Source organism: Xyrauchen texanus, chromosome 31 (genome assembly GCF_025860055.1).
Source record: "Xyrauchen texanus isolate HMW12.3.18 chromosome 31, RBS_HiC_50CHRs, whole genome shotgun sequence".
Lineage (NCBI taxonomy): Eukaryota > Metazoa > Chordata > Actinopteri > Cypriniformes > Catostomidae > Xyrauchen > Xyrauchen texanus.
Window position 1 is genome coordinate 1,705,859 of NC_068306.1, and position 19,668 is coordinate 1,725,526.

General features: G+C 39.5%; 1 protein-coding gene across 1 annotated transcript in view; it reads left to right on the plus strand.

The window, feature by feature from the left end:
• LOC127625514 (zinc finger protein 160-like) overlaps positions 1-19,668 on the plus strand; it is a 72,942-nt gene that overhangs the window by 35,522 nt on the left and 17,752 nt on the right. The window contains exons 2-4 of the mRNA XM_052100836.1: positions 6,942-7,302; positions 8,799-10,529; positions 10,689-10,702. Of these exons, the coding sequence (XP_051956796.1) occupies positions 6,942-7,302; positions 8,799-10,529; positions 10,689-10,702 (2,106 nt within the window). The remainder of the gene's footprint in view (positions 1-6,941; positions 7,303-8,798; positions 10,530-10,688; positions 10,703-19,668) is intronic.

A 19,668-nucleotide genomic window follows, 5' to 3' on the forward strand; every position in this document is an offset into this window, starting at 1 on the left:
GGTCACATGCACGAGGTGAGGATTGTTTTTAAAAACAGTTTAGAGGGGTCGGTTGCATCAGTTATACGTGCGTTGCTTAATTGTGGAGTAAATGAGCCACAATTTACACACTACTAAATATTTGAGCGTTGCATCATTAAACTTCGGTAGGATTAGAAACTAGAATATTTAGGGCAACGTCCGACCAGGAGTAATTGATGGAAATAAAAAGCAGACTTATAAAATATGAGCTCATTTATGTCATTAAATGAGCTCATATTTTATATTTATTTACATTTATTCATTTGACAGTTCTTTTATCTAAAGCGACTTATATGGTGTATTTTCTAAAAAATAATGAATTCATATTATGTGTAAACAAAAGTAACCAATATGATGTTATTATGCTGTAAAAGAAGGCAGAGGTGTATTGGGTCACCATTTAGACTACGTGTAGAAAAGTCCCTTACATAAGATGTGACAGCACAATCTATTGAAAGTAGACAACTGTATATTCAAAGGAAGAAAGATATCCTTTTTTAAAAATAGACAGGTGATGGACTTTCCACCAATAGTTAAAAAGTAGAAGGCCAGAAAGATAATGGTGGCGAGTGGAAGGACACTGTCTGAAAGCCCATTGGTCAGAGATAGTGGACATGAGATTAAGGGGTCCAAAAGAGGTAACTAAAAGGTATATAAATGAGAACTTGGAATTGTGTATTCAGAACGGACAGCTGACCTTCTCAAGTTTGTTGGGGACACAATAAACTTCGACTTTGGCATCTGGAACCCTCTGAGAGTTTTCTTGCACCTTAGAGAGATTCTTCAAAGATTTTCCACGACACTTACAAAAGAGGAACACATAAGCGAATCATCTTAAGGAGACAGTGGTATGAAAAGTGCCATATTACAAAGTTTCACTAGCATCAGAATAGTTTTCAAGACAGATTGAAGTGCAACAAGATTATTGTTTTAAGTGGACAGGTTAAGTGCTCGTGGAGAAAGTGAGTTAGATGGAGTTGGGAATGTCATTCTTAGAGCCATGAATTTGATATGTGCATCAACCGTCAGCCAGTTAATTTTGCATGACGGGGATCAATCATTTCGACATTCAGTATGATGTTGACTTTTACACCAATCTAATAGTGCATTTATTAGGGTGCATCGCCTGGTATCAAGTAGGAATATACATATATATTAGGGCTGTCAATCGATTCATATTTGTAATCAAATTAATAACACTGTGTCCGGATTAATTAATTGCATTCAATCGCATATACAAATATTTGCTGAGAAGGCATGTTTCTCACATATTTATACTAAATTAACACAAGGGAGAGTAAAATGTAATATTTTTCATTGATTTGCACAATAATACTTATATTTAGTAAAAAATCATACATGAAAGCTTAATAAATCTTAGTTACCTTCATATATTTTTACTAAAACATTTGTCTTTGTGAAAGATTAAGGTGTTCAAAAACTACGTAACTTATTTTTTAGAAACCAGATGAATATAGCGTCATACTAAATTATTACTGTGGAAACCAGTCAAGTTTATTATTATAATATAATACTGAATTATTATTATATTCAGGGTAAGATTCATTATAAATAAATGTATATATTTCTGCCCTATTTAATTCACCCTAAACTGGGGTTATAATTTTGACACTGCAAGTGCAGTCGTGTTTATTTCACCTTCACCAGGAGATTTTATTATGATACAGTAAAAGTGAAATGTTACTAAGCTCTGTGGCAGGAGGACACTGAGAGGATGACTGCACAGGTCTTACAGTCGAAGACGGAGCAACGTTCTGCTCTTAAGTTTATTCTGTGCACTGTCAAGCGCTTCATCAGATTTGTCATGTTGCCGGTCGCAAATATTGCATCGCACACTGTTGGTATCGAGGCTGGTGAAATGTAGCCACGCTTTTTATCTTTTCCACATCTTTCACATAGGTGGGGTTTGATATGCACACACACTACAGCCTCACGAGTGCTAAAAACAAGAGCCCAATGCATGTACACAGATCAGTGCATCGCCGGTCCATTCTGAAGTGCACACAGACCATGTTTATCTGTCTTTAATCGCAGACTCAAAACCCTGAAGGATTGTGAAATTAGTCTACTGATGCACTCTATAAAAATTAATGGCCAAATAAATGCTTATTAAAATCATCACGATATTCACGCTATTGTTGAATTTGTTATCTTTATGGGTATTTGATGTATAGCCCAGCCCTAGTTAGTTGTATTGCCACTTTTCGTTGCCACTGTTTTTAAACAAAATGGACATACCGGCTCGTTCTGTTCGGTTGTGCTTTCCTCTCTCATTTGGCTTAACCCTCTGGGGTCGACGGACGCACCGGTGCATCCTGCTGGATATTTTCGTCGTAACAGCAGAAACAACTTAAAATACTCCATCATTTTTGGGAATACAGATAAGTGGAAGACATCATTAGAGACTATAAATGGTCTTCTTTTATTTGTGTACATTCACAGTAACAACAAAATCTCGTGCTTTTGTAAAATAAAGAAATTAAAAAGGGTGAGCTTTCAGCAGTCTCTGTGTTCACAAGCATATTTCAGAAACACGTCACAAAAAATAACTGAAACTCCGCGAATACTTATCACACAAACATGAAACATATGTCTAAAGAAAGCTTAAAATGTCTACTTTTAAATAAAATAATTCAAATTTAAAACGAATATTCTCCTGCAATGCAATCTGTTTGAAACAAAGCGATGTACAGGTTCATCTAATTATCTGAAATGTGATCCCACGCACCAGCAGAGCATGCCATTCATACGCTAATATGGTGAGATGATCAACGCAAATGTACATGCCCCCCTGACTGTGAAGTCTGATGTAAACACATTTCATTCATTTTTCTGCACGTTTGTAAGGACACACAGGCGAGGAAACTTCTGGATATTAATAAGATTTAACATTTTCATTAGAAGTAGTGTGGGACTCCGATGAACGTTAATATTTTGAAGAGAGACTTGATCCAGCCGAGGATACAATTTCGGATGAGTAAGTCTTTAATTTTCATTAGTTGACCTGCTATTTTATATAAACATGTACATATTTTACTTATTGAAATTTGAAATATGTCCTAATAAGCAAATTTTAGTTACATTTAAATGCTGTTTCGGATAATGCAGGTATTTAAGTCGTATGCTGTATAATATAAATATGATATTTAAAAAGATATAAAAAATAATGTGAATGTTTAGATTATATTTTATCTAGTGTTTCTAATGCCCCATTATCATCAACAAAGCTTGTGCTTGCAAATATGTGTTCAGGTTAAATGAGTAAAATGTACTTTAAATATGCCCATATTAGAAAATCACCATCTTATAATGATTTCTGAAGGATCATGTGACACTAAAGACTGCAGTAATGATGCTGAAAATTCAGCTTTGATCACAAATGGCATTTTACAATATATTCAAATAGAAAACTGTTCTTTTACATTGTAAAAATAGTTCAAAATATCAATGTTTTACTGTATTTTGGATCAAATAAATACAGTCTTGGTGAGCAGAAGAGACTTCTTTTAAACAGTAGTGTAGGTCTAAAATTAAGTAAAGTTTTTAATGTAAAGAAAATATATAGTCAGATTACTTCTTTTAACTTAAAACTTGATTTTGATTATTAAGTCTCCTCAACATCATTCTCTCTCTGTCACATTCCTCATTGATCGCACCAGGGGAGGGTCTTTGTATCCTCAGGTGTGAATTACATCCATATTCATGATAGTTCACGCCTCCTCCCATATTACCTTTCAACACTAAAATTGTCTTACAAAAGTTCAATTAATATATTGTTTTGTATGAATGAGTGATCAGGATGGTTTTCACATCATTTGTAGCAAAAACTCTAGGCTAAGATTGATGACTAATGTATTTGAAGTCCATCCTGGATTAACTGCAGAGTTACACATCAATGATTTGTCCTTTGTTATTTAGCTGATGAAGGCTTTTGTTGGCAATTGAACGATAATCTATATATTCAGTTTCAAGAGTATACTCCATCAATATGAAATTTGACAGGTAGCCAATGTAACGATGATAATTTGGGGCTAACATAATCATATTTCTTTGTTCTTGTCAGCACTCTGGCATCTGCATTTTGAACCAATTGAAGTTTATTTATTGAACTTGCTTGATTAGTTTGTGTTTGGTAGTTCAGGGAACAGACACAGTCTCTATGTGTTGTAGTTTATGTGATCTCTGTGACTTCTCAAGGCAGCTAGCAGATGTTTGGATTAACCAGTTTGTCTGCTTCCTGATCTGGGCCCCAATTTGTCAAATACTATCTTATTAAGACTATGAGCCAAATTACTACTGAGGAGATCATCATCTTCCCTGGAGGGATGGAGGTTGTCTCTCTTTAGCAGGTCAGATCCACCCCAAAAATCCTTCCAATTCTCTATTAATCCTATGCTATTCTCCGGACACCACTTAGACATCCTGCCATTCAGTGACTCTAATCTTCTATAAACCTCATCAAAATGATGAGCAGGGAGGGGGCCAGAGCATATTATATTGTCTGACATCATTTTTGCAAGTTCAAACAGCTCTTTAACATTATCTTTAGTGATCTCCGACTTGTGAAGCTGGACATTGTTAGTGCTGACATGAATAACAATAACAATTTTAGGAAATCTACATTTAGCATTAGCCAGCACTTATAAATTTGATATGACGTCAGATGCTCGAGCCCTGGAAATGCATTTAACAATGGTGGCTGAAGTCTCTATTTCCACGTTCCTTACAATAGAATCACCAGTTATTAAGGATCTTTCAACATGATTCTCAGTGGGTGCATCACTGAGTGGAGAGAATAGATTGGAAACCCTAACAGGAACGTGAGAGTAGTGTCACTTTGCTGAGTGAGTATGTTGATGATCACCCAAACGTCCTGCTGCAGGGGCTCTAGAGTTGGAAGAAAAGTGTGTGTTACTGGCTATGCTACCCGCATCTGAAACCATATCTACTTGACCTCCACTAGTGTTCAGATGCGTGTCTCGAACTCATTAACCTTAATGAGTTGAACCTAATTCTGTACATTTATCACATGTGAATCCCTCACTACCAATGGAAGAAGCTATAGTAAACGTGGCATGATATGCAGGAAGAAATAGTATGAGTGCATGCCATGACTTTCCACAATTATTTGTTGTTGTTGTAATGGTTGTTCTTGAGTGGCGAGCGTTTGAGGATGATGTGGTTCAATATGGTTCCTGATCAGCAGATGTTTGGGATTGATGCAATAATCTGTGTAAAACACAGTGGAGAAAAGAAATGCATGCAGTCGAGACACGAGATGTAGGCAAGCAGGAAAGGAAAAAAAAGAGAGAAAACGGGTGTGTGTCATAAAATACACTCAGTTGAAACCATAGAAAATCCGAAGCATGCTGTAAAATGCCAGAGGATAAAACTAAAAACGTATAAGAATTAGCAATGCTAAGCAGGCTAGCAAGCTACAAACACTCATGCAGTGTACCAACAGCAAACATTAAGCGCTGTGTAGTTCTAGCGGGAAGACTAGCAGATGTACATCATCGCACCATTACCTAGGTAATTCCTAGCCAATCACATGCCAGCCATCACTTTATAAGTCTGCTCACAATATTATCACATTGCTGTTTCAGTGTGTTAACTCTGCAAACTCCACCACCCCACTGTCACCAGTTGAGTCCCGTCCTGCATGGGGGTAGGCTCCTCACCCCTGCCTCCTATCTCCGGCTGGATACAACAGTTCAGGGTAAAACGTCTTCGGAACGCCAGACGCGGCTTACGCCAATGAGAGACATTACGTTTCTGTTTTATATTCATCAAATAAATGTCATCTTAATTGAGATGCAATTTCTGCAAGTCTTCCTGATAAGTTTTAGTAAAATAATTGATCTAAGTGAGTTATGACATATTGAAGAGGAAGTTTCAAAAACCCTGAAAACACAAAAATTCATACTGGAGAGAAACCTTAGAAGTGCTCATTGCTTATCTATCTGTTTCCTGCTTTTAATCTCTGCTTTAACTCTCTCACACACTCACTCATGTCAGACCACATTGCCTCGCTTCTCTCTTACATTTTCTCCACTGCATTTGTGTGCGTGTGTGCGTGCGTGTGCGTGCGTGCGCGTACGTGCGTGCGTGTGTGTGCGTGTGTGTGCGTGTGCGTGCGTGTGCGTGCGTGTGTGTGCGTGTGTGTGTGTGTGCGTGCGTGTGAAGCAAGTTGACGAGTCTGACAGGCAGACAAGGAGGAAAGGAGATGCGCATGTGAGATTCTCCATCCGGTTGCATTTTTTCTCAATACCGTAGATAAGCAAATGTACATGGTATGATAAACGTAAATTTTCAAACCGTGGTATACCGTGAAACCGTTATACTGCTGCAACCCTACTCAGCAGATATAGCTCTCATCCTGGACCAGCAACATCCATTTGTACTTAAAAATGAAAATGAATGGCATTGCATAGATTAATTTTAACTAATAATTAAAAACTATTAAATGATTTCATCGGCTGAAGTAATGGAACCAGTTTTGTTGTTCTTGTGCTTTGAAGAGATTTTAGGTTCTAAAAAAAAGAAACTGAAAAACTGAAGCAGTTATTTAATCTTGTGGATGGTTTGTTTACAGTTCATACTGAATGTAAAAGGCCAGTTTATGTAATGTGACTCATTCATGTCAATGTTCACCAGTTTATAGTTGACAAAATGGCCTGAAAAATGTCATGTAAAGTTCACCAAAAAACTAGTATTTCTCTCCCATTTATATAAAACCTGTTATAATATTCCTGCAGTCTGGAAGAAAAAACAAACTCATTTATATATATATATAGCATTTCTGAAAGAACAGATCTGTTCTTGTGTATAATCATATAATAATGTTTTAGAGTTTGATGAATGTCAGTCCATAATAATGATGATGTTTTTGTGTTCAGATGTTCATCATGAGAGAGCAGGTGGATGTGATTCATGCTGGAGAACAGCAGATGCTGCAGACACCAGTGAAGATTGAAGTGAAGCAGGAGATAAAAGAAGAAATCACAACAGAAGAACAACAGACTGATGAAGATGATGATGATGATGAACAGCAGATGCTGCAGACATCAATGAAGATTGAAGTGAAGCAGGAGGAGATAAAAGAAGAGGAAGAACAGGCTGATGAAGATGATGAAGAACAGCAGATACTGCAGACACCAGTGAAGCTGCTGGACTGCAGGAACCTGATGAAGATGAGAGGAGAAACCATAACAGAAGAACAACAGAATGATGAAGATGATGATGATTTTATTCCTGCAGGTATGTTTCTTTCTTTAATGTTGTGTTACATTTTTATGACAATCCTCTGTTATGTCCAAGTTTGAGACATTTTTATCACTCACATGTCAAACTAAATGTTCCCTGCTGTTTTTATTTTAGTTTTAGTGCTCAGTTGTATTTTAAAAAGGTGCATGTACTGACACTCATGTTATTCTAAACATGTATGACTTTCATTCTGCGACTAGGGCTTGGTGATATGATGATATATATATTGAACCGTTTGTTCCGATCCTCAAATCTTCAACCATGAGCACTCGGACGCTTCTGTGTGTATCACTCCGCTTGTGTTCGTGCTGATGTGTTAAGAGCTACTGTTTGTCTTTTTTTTTTTACATTACATATGTTTCTGCAGGTGGTGGAAAAAGATAATTTTTGTGTGTCATATCCACATCATCCACGTATAACAGCTCTTCTTGATCGTGTGTATTACTACTACACTACTAAAGCTAGGAAATATCTTTAAACGGCTTTAAATGAACAACTTAAGAATTATGGCTCATCACAGCTGAGAGAAACAACAGACTAATTACACAATGCATGCTGTTTAAAGTGGCAAAGGACATTGCGGTTTCTATAGTGATGGACTCTTATGCACCGGCACTGTGATAACTATTTCTGAAGTGACATTTTTTAATTACTAACGGAGGCTTGGATGCATTATTTGTTTTGAACCATCAACGGCAGATTCTGATCCGTGGCGTAAGAAAGTATTTCCATGCACAAATGTGTTTTTTATGACCATACTCAGGTTTTCCTAATTCTATTAAATTTATTTGTTCATTGAACTGTTGTATATAAGCAATATCACACTCGCAGTCGTGCTATATGGCCCTAAATCAGCACTGCTTACCTTAAGACATGCCAGTCTATTGCATACTGTGGCAACTCAAAAACAATGTTAAGCTTCATTTAATGAACCAAACAGCTTTCAGCTGTGTTTCAGCTGTGTTTGATATAATGGCAAGTGATTTTCTAGTGCCAAATTAGCATGACTACTCAAGGATAAGGTGTTGAAGTGATGGTGCTGTTTTTTACACCAGTAATGTCCTGACTATACTTTGTGATCAGATGAATGTCACTTGAATTAAAGTACCAATTCCCTTATGAAACCGCACAATCTGTACATTAGAAGTCATTTTTCCAAAAGTTTGTACAGACTGATTGTTTCACTTTTAATTGACTATAACAAAATTCCAGTGGGTCAGATGTTTATTGATTGATTGATAACTTTGTTGATAATTCACACATTACAGCAGCAACACAACCCATATCTTAAAATATATATAATTTATAATGTATTAATATAATAAATAACATATATATATGTAAGAAAAACAACAGACAATAAACAATATTGCACCAACTCAAGCACTACATCATAATAATATTACACCAGTAACAAATCAGTCATGTATAATATTGATTGTACAATCCTTTTGAATTGATTTTTTTTCCATTTATTGTGTTTATTGTAGAGCTGATGGACGTGAGAGAGGAGTGTGAAGAGCTGAATGAAGTGGAGGAGGAACAGCTTAATTTTATAAATGGAGAAAAATCTTTGAGTGGCTCAAACACTGAAAACAATTTCTCTCCAGACAAACCTCGAAGAGCAGCCAAGAAATCTTTCACCTGCTCTCGGTGTGGAAGGAGTTTCACATGTAAAAGCCATCTTAATATACACATGAGAATTCATACTGGAGAGAGACCTTACATGTGCCATCAGTGTGGCAAGAGTTTCACATGTAAAAGCAATCTTAATAGACACGTGAAAGTTCATTCTGGAGAAAGCCCTTACACGTGCCATCAGTGTGGAAAGAGTTTCACATGTGAAGGTGATCTTAATAAGCACATTAGAGTTCATACTGGAGAGAGACCTCACACGTGCCATCAGTGTGGAAGGAGTTTCTCATTTAAATGCTATCTTGATAAGCACATGAGAGTTCATACTGGAGAGAGACCTTACACGTGCCATCAGTGTGGAAAGAGTTTTGCAGATGCAGGCAGTTTCAAGTGTCATCTTTCTCTTCACTCTGGAGAAAAGTCATTTGAATGTGAAAAGTGTGGTAAAACATTTGTTCTGGCACAGTACCTAAAAAAACATCTGAAAACTCACACAAATGAGAAGCCTTACAAGTGTTCATTTTGTGGAAAGAGTTTTGCACAACTGTACTATTTTAAACAGCACCAGAAAATTCATACCGGTGTGGGGGTTCATATGTGCTTTGAATGTGGGAAAATTTTTATTACAGCCGGCAACTTGAAACTGCACCAAAGAATTCATACTGGAGAGAAACCCTACAAGTGCTCACACTGTGAAAAGAGATTCACTCGGTCTGTAAACCTGAAAACACATGAGAGAATTCATATGGGAGAGAAACCATACAAGTGCTCACACTGCGAAAAGAGATTCACTCGGTCACCTGACCTGAAAACACATGAGAGATTTCATACTGGAGAGAAACCATACAAGTGCTCACACTGTGGAAAGAGATTCACTCTGTCAAATACCCTGAAAAAACACGAGAGATTTCATACTGGAGAGAAACCATACAAGTGCTCCCACTGTGGAAAGAGTTTCAGTCGGTCAGAAAACCTGAAATCACACAATAGAATTCATACTGGAGAGAAACCATACAAGTGCTCACACTGTGAAAAGAGTTTCACTCAGTCAGAAAACCTGAAATCACACAATAGAATTCATACTGGAGAGAAACCATACAAGTGCTCACGCTGTAAAAAGAGTTTCAATCAGTCAGAACACCTGAAAACACATGAGAGAATTCATACTGGAGAGAAACCATACAAGTGCTCACACTGTGGAAAGAGTTTCAATCGGTCAGATAACCTGAAAACACACGAGAGAATTCATACTGGAGAGAAACCATACAAGTGCTCACACTGTGAAAAGAGTTTCACTCAGTCAGAAAACCTGAAATCACACAATAGAATTCATACTGGAGAGAAACCATACAAGTGCTCACGCTGTAAAAAGAGTTTCAATCAGTCAGAACACCTGAAAACACATGAGAGAATTCATACTGGAGAGAAACCATACAAGTGCTCACACTGTGGAAAGAGTTTCACTCAGTCACATCACCTGAAAACACATGAGAGAATTCATACTGGAGAGAAACCATACCACTACTCTTCATGTCACCAAGTACTCTCTATAGATATGCAAAAAAACAATTGCCCAACAAGTCACAGTTAGTGGTGGATCGATATGGATTTTTCAGTGGGACTACCATTTGTTATATCAGAAGAAATTATTCATCAGGCCAGACTGTGTTTTTTCTGCCTTTAACTGTCCAGTTTTGATGAGCCTGTGTCCACTGCAGTCTCTGCTTTCTGTTCTTGTCTGACAGAAGTGAAACCTGACGTGATCTTCTGCTGTTGTAGTACATTCGCCTCGCCTCGCCTCGCCTCACCTCACCTCTCTCATCAAAAAGGCGTTTTCATCCGCAGAACTTCTGCTCATATGGAATATTTTTATTTAATCATTCAGTTAATCCATTATTGATCATTGAATTGATATGTATGCAATATGCATTGATCTAAAAATGACAATGCGTAATAAATGTACTATGAATAACTGGATTATGAATGTTATTCAATATGTGAGATATTTAAGCATTCATTTATTGATTTAATTATTATTTAATCAAAGTGCAAATCAACAGAATAATGCAGCTTAACTTCTCTAGGGAGGATTACAGCCTTTCTGTGTATGACCCTGAAAAAATGTGTGTATTGATACTAAAGGGATGACCAAATGTTTTTGTTATTAACAATTTGTATTGATTCCATTCAACATATTAAACAAACATCACAGAAAATGCGGTGTCAAATTATATACAATTAAACCCTTCCCCCGAACACATTCATCTGACACAAACACTCACCCCAGTGGTCATAAATATTTGGAAACACACATGATTAGATTATATTTAGGACTAGGTGATACAATCCCTATTGTGTTGCACATAACCTTGAGGCCTTGCTGCTATGAGTGGAAGGATGATGACATCTCAGGGTTTTCAAGTGGGCACCCTCCTTCTTCAGTGTTTCTCTGATGAGCCCACTACACCTCCAGAGGGTTCATCAACGAGACCTGGCATCCCAGGCTCACCCTCCCTTGACATCAACTCGTTCTTGATGTTACTTTGGAGCCCAGGTTATGTCTCCCCTCTTAACCCAGAGCCACTGGCTTGACCTTTCGTCTGCACTAGAAAGGGCTTTGATGGCTTGCCGTTGGGCCTGGCCTCGGATTCCCCTGTCCTTAAGCAGCCTGGTAGCTGACATGCCTACGAAGCCTCTGCAGCCTACTTCCACTGGACCTACCTTAGCTTTCTAGCCATTTTGTTCAGCGTTGTCTGCCAGTTCACCGTACTTAAGGCTCTTCCGTTCATAGGCCTCATCCACAGCATCCTCCCAGGGCACTGAAAGCTCAATGATGTATGTGGTGCGAATTGAGGTGGACCAGAGCACAAGGTCCGATCTGAGGTTGGTTGTGGCGATCTCCGCTGGGAAGCAGAGCCTCTGTTCCAGGTCCGCCAGTAGCTTCCAGTCCTGTGCCTCTCCCAGTTGCCCAGTCTCTGGTTTTGAAGTGCCAGCCTTGGGTTGCTTTGCACCTTCCCAAACAAACTCTCTTGCCGATGCAGGATGGGATGACTGAGGAGGCTGAGCATTAATGTCTGTCCGTCTGGTCTCCAACGTAGCTGCTAGACAATTCAGCTGCTAGCCTTGTTTAAGGCTTGTCTTGCAGCCAACTAGAATGTGCTTCAGGTTTGCTGGGGATGGACAGAGTGGGCATGTAGGGTCTTCACCGTACCATTGGCTGAGGTTTTTGGGAGATGGCAGGACATCATATGTGGCTCGTTTAATGAAGCTGGTTACTGACCATTCTTCCATGTCCCACCACTCCTTCCAAGAGAACTTTCTCATCTCATCCACTGCCCTTGCTTCGCTTGAGAAACAGCCTTGGCACACCTTGCTGCCTGCTCTTGCCTCGTCGCTGAGATAGAATTGCCCTGTACCAGGATGGTTTGCTCTCTCCAAGGCCGAGGCCTCCTCTCCCTTTTTGCACATGGCCAACAATGTCCCTGTGCTTGAGGGCTGACTTTGCCTGCTGTGAAGCTGCCGATGGTGTCCACTTCCTCCCAGTTGCCAGGGTGGGAGCAGTTTGGGCTACACATGGATCACGGGATTCTGTCATTGTCATCTCCAGGATTACCTTGGTTCACTTGAACTCCTCTGACAATCTGGAGATAGGAAGTTCCAGGATGCCTTTTCCGATAGAGCCCTATGTTGCTAAAACACCTGGGGAGACCTAGCCATTTTCTAGCAAATGAGCTTATCATCCTCTCCAACTTGTCAACCTTTGATATTGAGGCCTCGTAGATGGTCAATGGCCATATTAGCCGGGGTAGGAGACCAAATTGGAGGTACCAGAGCTTCAACCTGCCAGGAAGCAAGGACCTATCGATACTCTCTAGGGTGTTGGTGGTGTCCTGCCTGAGCTGGTCCAATTGATCTGTGTCCTTGAGGTTTGCATCATACCAGCGTCTCAAGCTTTTGACTGGCTTCTCACTAACAGATGGTATGGGCTCATCACCAATGTGGAAGCGTTGTTCTGACAGCTTTCCCTTATCGATTGATATGCTCCTGGACTTACTCTGCTTTATCTTCATGCGGGCCCACTCGATGTTCTCCTGCAGCTTTCCCAGCAGTCGCATTGTGCATGCCTTGGTTGTATTGAGTGTGGTCTTGTCGTCCATGTATGCCCTGATGTGAGGGAGCCGAAGGCCAGGTTTTAGCTGCTCTCCTCCCACCACCCACCGTGATGCTCTGATGATGACCTCCATGGCCATGGTGAAGGCTAGCGGGGAGATGGTACATCCTGCCATGATGACTACTTCCAGCCATTGCCATGATGTGGTGTACTCTGCTGTCATCAAGCATAGCTGCATGTCCTGGAAGTAGGTTTTGACAAGGGTAGTGATTGCTTCTGGGACACTGAAGTAGTTGAATGCAGTCCAAAGAAGGTTGTGAGGAACTGAGCCAAAAGCATTGGCGAGGTCCAGGAACACAACATGGAGATCTCTTCAATCCATTTTAGCAGCTTGGATTTTATGCGATATCATGCTTGAGTGCTCTAAACACCCAGAAAAGCCTGGAATTCCAGCTTTCTGCTCTGATGTGTCGATAAAGTGGTTCCTTTCTAGGTAGACAGACAGCCTGTGAGCCACTAAGCTGAAAAGGTTTTTGCCTTCAACGTTCAGGAGGCTGATTTCGCAAAATTGGTCAATGTCAACAGAGTTCTTTTCCTTTGGGATAAGGATGTCTCCAGCCAGGCTTGTTGGTATTGCTTGTTTTTACCACCCCACCTTCATCAGTCTCCACAGAAAACGTAAGGTATCTGGTGCATTCTTGTAGAGCTTGTATGGGACCCCGTTGGGCCCAGGGGAGGATGAAGCTCTTGCACGATGTACAGTTCTTACCACTTCACTCCACTTAGGAGGGCTGACATCCAGCTGGTGTTCTGGGGGATGTATTGGTGGCATGTCGGGTGGAAGAGTGATCTGTTCACGCCACCGGCTGTCAATGTGGCTTCTTTTTAGATGGGCTTCGAGTTCTTTATTTGATGTTTCGAGTTTGCCGCTTTTCGCCTTTGTAAACAGACCCTTCGCAAACTTGAAGGGATCTTTGAAGAAGCTTGACCTTGTCTGTTACTTCCTGTGCCTCTTTCTCAGGTTCTCAGCTCTTCTCAATACTGTTAGCCAATTTTTGATTTCTAACTGCAGCCGGTCTAGTCCTCCCTCCTCCTCCTCCTCTGAGGCCTTCCTCCACTGCTTCTTTAGCTGCCTTCTTTTCCTGATAAGTTGCTCTAACTCCTGCTGCCTCCTGGACTTGGTTGGGATAGGTGATGTATTCTTCCCTCTTCTCCGCAGCTCCAAAGCGCTCGGCATAGCTGTAGATCAGTTCTCCCATTCTCTCCAGTTTCTTCTCTGCCATTCCCCCCAGTTGCTCCAAGAGTTTGCTGAGGTCTGTGTTGACTGTTTCCCACTCCTTTTTCTCACAGGATTTGGGCCACTTGATAAGTGGCTTTCGCCCCTGGATCTTAGTCTCAGTTGCAGGTGGTGGTAGGTTAGGCTCGTAGTGCTCTGCTGTGCTCTATTCCTCCTCCTCTGGGACAGGGGGATTGATATCCTGTGGACTTTAGTTTTCGACCTGCCACTGTACTTGACTGACTTGACTTGCTTCTTAGAAAGTAGTGGTCAATGTGAGGTCCCTGTTCCGTTACCTTCAAGCACTTTTTACTGCCTTGATGAATTCTCAGGCATGCAGTGGTGGTTACCTTTGCCCAGACACAAATGCATCTCTGTAGCTTGTTTCCTGGTGCAGGTGTTGTAGTCTCAGATATTGTGCGGATCATCATATTCGATGTCTGTTCCGTTCCTAGGTCATTTGCTGTGTTGTCTGCCTGTGAGTCATCTTCCGCCCCCGCTGATTCTGGGGGTAATTTATTTGACTCTGGATAGGGGTACCGACAGGGTTGCACTCTTTCCCCATTATTGTTTTGTCCAAATTAATCCATTTGTTTGTACCGCCGCTGACGGGTGTCTATAAAGTAGCTTAATCCAACCAATAAAAGTACTCACAAACCCATATATTCCTAAAATGTTAAAAGGATAATCCCATTCCACCATATCAAATGCCTTTTCTGCATCAAGTGAGATGGCAGTGACCTGAGACTGATCATTCACCACTGACCACATGATATTGATGAAACGCCTAATGTTATCAGAAGAGGTACGGCCATGAATAAACCCCATCTGATCATTATGTATAAGAGATGTGATAACTTAATCTGTTAGCCAGAATTTGTAAAAAGTTTTTTACATCTAACTGGATCAGGGAAATTGGACGGTAATTTTTACACTCGTTTGGATCCTTGTCCTTTTTAAGAATCAGACTGATCCAGGCTTTTGTCATGGTTGGGGGAAGCCTTCCATTCTTAAATGATTCCATATAAACTTCTAACAAAAGTGGAGCCGGTTCTGTAGCTGTTCTGTTTTAAAACTCAGTGGCAAAGCCATCTCGCACCTGGAGCCTTGCCAGTAGGCAAGGCCTTAATTACCTCGTCAAGCTCCTACACGGTTATCTCAGAATCAATTCAGTTGTCAGTTTAGGGAGTTCTAATGGTTCCACAAAGTTTCTAATATCTTCATCATTAGACAAAGATGTGTATATATAAAGATCAATATTCAAGGCATTGTTAATATCAATGGTATATATTTCACCACCAGCAGATTTCACTGAGGGAATGGTAGAAAAAGACACTCTCTGCTTTATATATCTAGTCAAAAGTTTTCCTGCATTGTCCCCATCTCAAAGAATGACTGTCTTGCCCTGAGTAATCAAAATCCACTTTCCGCGACAAAATAGTATTATATCTATATTTCAAACGTGTCAATTCACTGAGGCCATCAGATGACACTTGGCACTTTTAATATTTCCTTCCAAGTCCACGAGGTCTCGTGCTTTGAATTTTTTGGTAAATGAGGCATACTGTATTATCCTACCCTTAAGAACTGCCTTAAGTGCCTCCCAAACCACACACACAGAGGATACTGAGGACCAGTTGGTCTCCATATAAACATTGATTTCAGTATTTAACATTTGTTGGAAATCAGGGTTTTGCAAAAGGGATACATTAAAGAACCAACTATATGATTTATTTTTATCCATATATGGCAACACCTCTAAACACGCCAGGGCGTGAACTGAGACTAAGATATTACCAATTGAGCAATCAACAACAGATGAAATGAGGGATTTGGATATTTAAAAAAATATTCTATAATAAATCTTATGGACTGATGAAAAAAATACATAGTCCCTACCAGATGGGTTCAAATGTCTCCAAATATGTCTAAGACCAAGATTTTTACACATACTGTGAAGCATCATTGTAGCTCTAGGGGGCTTACACACTTTTGCTTCACTATGATTAAGGACTTAGTCCATCAGTAGATTAAAGTCATAATAGATTTTCATCTGATCGCGGCTGCATTTCACCTCTAGTGCTTTTAGATCTTAGTGCTGCATTTTACATGATAGATCATGACATTCTCTTGAATCGGCTGGAGAATTATTTTGGCATTAGTGGACTTGCATTAGCATGGTTTAGGTCCTATTTAGCAGGCTGCTGCTTCTTTGTCTATGTAAATGAGGAATTGTCAAACCAAACAAAAGTAAAATATGGAGTGCCACAGGGATTAGTTTTAGGGCCTCTGCTTTTCTCCTTGTATATGCTTCCACTGGGAGATATTATCAGGAATCGTGGAATAAGTTTCCTCTGTTATACCCAACAATACCAACTTTATATTTTTTCAAAACCTGATGAGATTTCACAATTCTCCAAATTAGCAGAGTGTATCAATGAAATAAAAGATTGGATGGCCAGAAATTACCTTCTCAATTCCAACAAAACAGAGGTACTAATTGTTGGACCAAAAACCTCTAAAAACAAGCCACTAATATATAGTATATTTGGTCTGCCGGAACCAGAAACATTGATCATGATCTATAATGCTGCAATAAATTTAATGGCACCTAAGCTAATATTATTCTATTTGTTTCCATATCTCAACCTCGGGACTCCTATCCTGAGGTCACCAGAGCAGTCTGGATCCATTCCTGCTTCTTGTTTGACTCCGCTGCTATGTTTCTCTGAGTGATGATGACAAATAGCAGCCGGTGCCAAACATCACTTCAGTCTATTATGATGGACTTCAGAGGATGAACTGATGCCAACTCTAACCATAAGACATGGGATTCATCATATGTCATTGCCTGAACCTTGAACATAAGACCTCACCAAAATGACCGGCCAGTTGAACTGCGATGCACCTAACTGATCTCTGCCTACATCACCTCGGTCTAATGATGGACTAAACTCTTGAAATGGAATACATTGACTATAAATTAGTTGCCAATAAAACCCTTCATCAGCTAACTAACAAAGGACAATTCATCTATGACTACGACTTAGGCCTCTCTCTGGCTGATGCAGAAAGGCTTATCGATGCATTTATCACCTCTAGGCTGGATTACTACAATGCCCTTTTTCTGGCCTACCAGCAAAAATAAATAGGCTTCAGTATATTCAGAACTCTGCTGCTCGTGTTCTTACACATACCTCACCATGTCTACACATTACCTCTGTGCTCTCGCAGTTGCACTGGCTTCCCATCCATGCTTGTATTGATTTTAAAACTCATTTTAATGTACAGTATAAAGCTGTTCATGGTATTGCACCAGAGTATCTTTGCAGTCTTGTTGCTCCCTCCACTCCCTCCCGTTCTCTTCATTCTGTCAATTAATTTGCACTTCAGAAGCCCTCCTGCAAACTTAAATCTATGGGGAAAGAGCTTTCTCTTTCAGAGGCCCTATGCTATGGAATGCTCTTACTTTTACTATTAGAAATGCCTCAACCTTGGATTGTTTTACAAAGTTACTTAAGACTCATTTATTTAAGGTAGTCTTTTAATAATTATCAATATTACTTTTATGTGTGGTTGCTGTTGTATGTTAGTGATTTTGTGTTTAGTCTTTAAATTTGTTGGTATAGTGGTTGCTGTTTTTGTAGCGCTTGAGTGGAAGAAAAGGACATTATAAATAACATTTATTATTATTATTATTATTATTATGAGAACTTCTGCAGTTAATCCAGGATGGACTTAAAAGTCATTAATCTTAAAGTTCATACAAAATCTTTGTTTAAACACTGGACCGTTAACACTTAGTTTAGTCATTTTATACCTTGACGTGCACTATACATAAGTAATATTTACATTATATTCATGTTGTTTAGTCAGAGTGTTGTTTAGCCCCCACAGTGAGTCTGGTTTCTCCCAAGGTTATTTTTCTCCCATTAACCAACATCTTATGGAGTTTTGTGTTCCTTACAACAATTCCCTTCGGCTTGTTCACTGGGGTTATAAATACAATTATTATTTAATTTTCTTAATTTTAAACACAATTCACAATAGTATTTTATCAAACTACACAATGATGAATCCAAGACATTATAGATATTAAAGTTTCATTTTCTGTTTATGCAAGTTTTTCTGTAAAGCTGCTTTGAAACGATGTGTGTTGTGAAAGGCGCTATACAAATAAAAATGACTTGACTTGCTCTACGATAAAAATAACGATACTGATAGTACGAATTCACAAACATAACTACCTCACCAGTTAATGCTGCAATAACCTATTTCCTGACAGGTCAGCCACATGAATGTGCCCCATGGTGCCTATGTAATGCTCCTTCAAGGGAATGGGAATTTCATTGCTCTATAAGTAGTGACTAACTTTATTGGGAAGGGTCATCCTTTGCATGTGTTTTCTTCTCCCTTTTTCTCTCTCGTTCCTCTCCTGTTGTTTTATGTTTAAGTGTTTTCTTTATCTATACCAATCTAAAAATTAGGTACCAATTGATGCTCTCAGGGAACTACAAGGAATTCCTTGGTCCAGTTCGAATAGTCGAATAACTGACATCTGCATCAATACTCTGGAGAAACTATATGGATGACGTCCTCCTGAGCGATCCTGCAGCCTAGCTGTGTCAGTTGGCCGATCCATCCCGACATCATCTCTGCCATCGTTTGAGAATAAATCTGTTGCCGTAGGAGGCTGGTACTTCCACCATATGTGATTCGCCCCAAACCCAGGAAACTTTGTATACATCGACGGGCATTGTGTTACACCCCCAGCACCCAAACAAGACATCCAAGCTTGTTATTGGTTTTGTAAGAAATGTCCTAATTGTGCTTGTGAGACATTATCCGGTATACTTTTTATTACTCCTTCACCATTAACTAAACATAAAAGTAAAAAGTACTCCTTCATTATTCTCAGAGCTGTTATGTTAGCTCAACCTAATGAGAACAGTCTGATTCTGGTGGCCAAAAACTTGGACTATTTTTAAACGAATAACGCTGCCCACAGACAATTTTTGGTGGACATTGATTAATTAGACTGCCCGAAGTAATGGATATCACAACTCTTATGGTTGTGCTAATACTCCACACTCCATAGATAAACCACTCCGACTTCAACCGAATCCACTGCCAGAGACTGAATCTAAGTGTATTATATGGTTATATGCCCTGGTCATTGTCCTGACGGAAGGAACCTGTACTGGACGGCTAACTTATATAGCCCATCGATTTGCTCCGATGAAAATTGATATTGTCAAAACAGCATGTTCATTTATGGGTAATGTATCATGTGAACATGATTCTATTGACCCTTTCATCCGTAATAGATTTAGAGTCT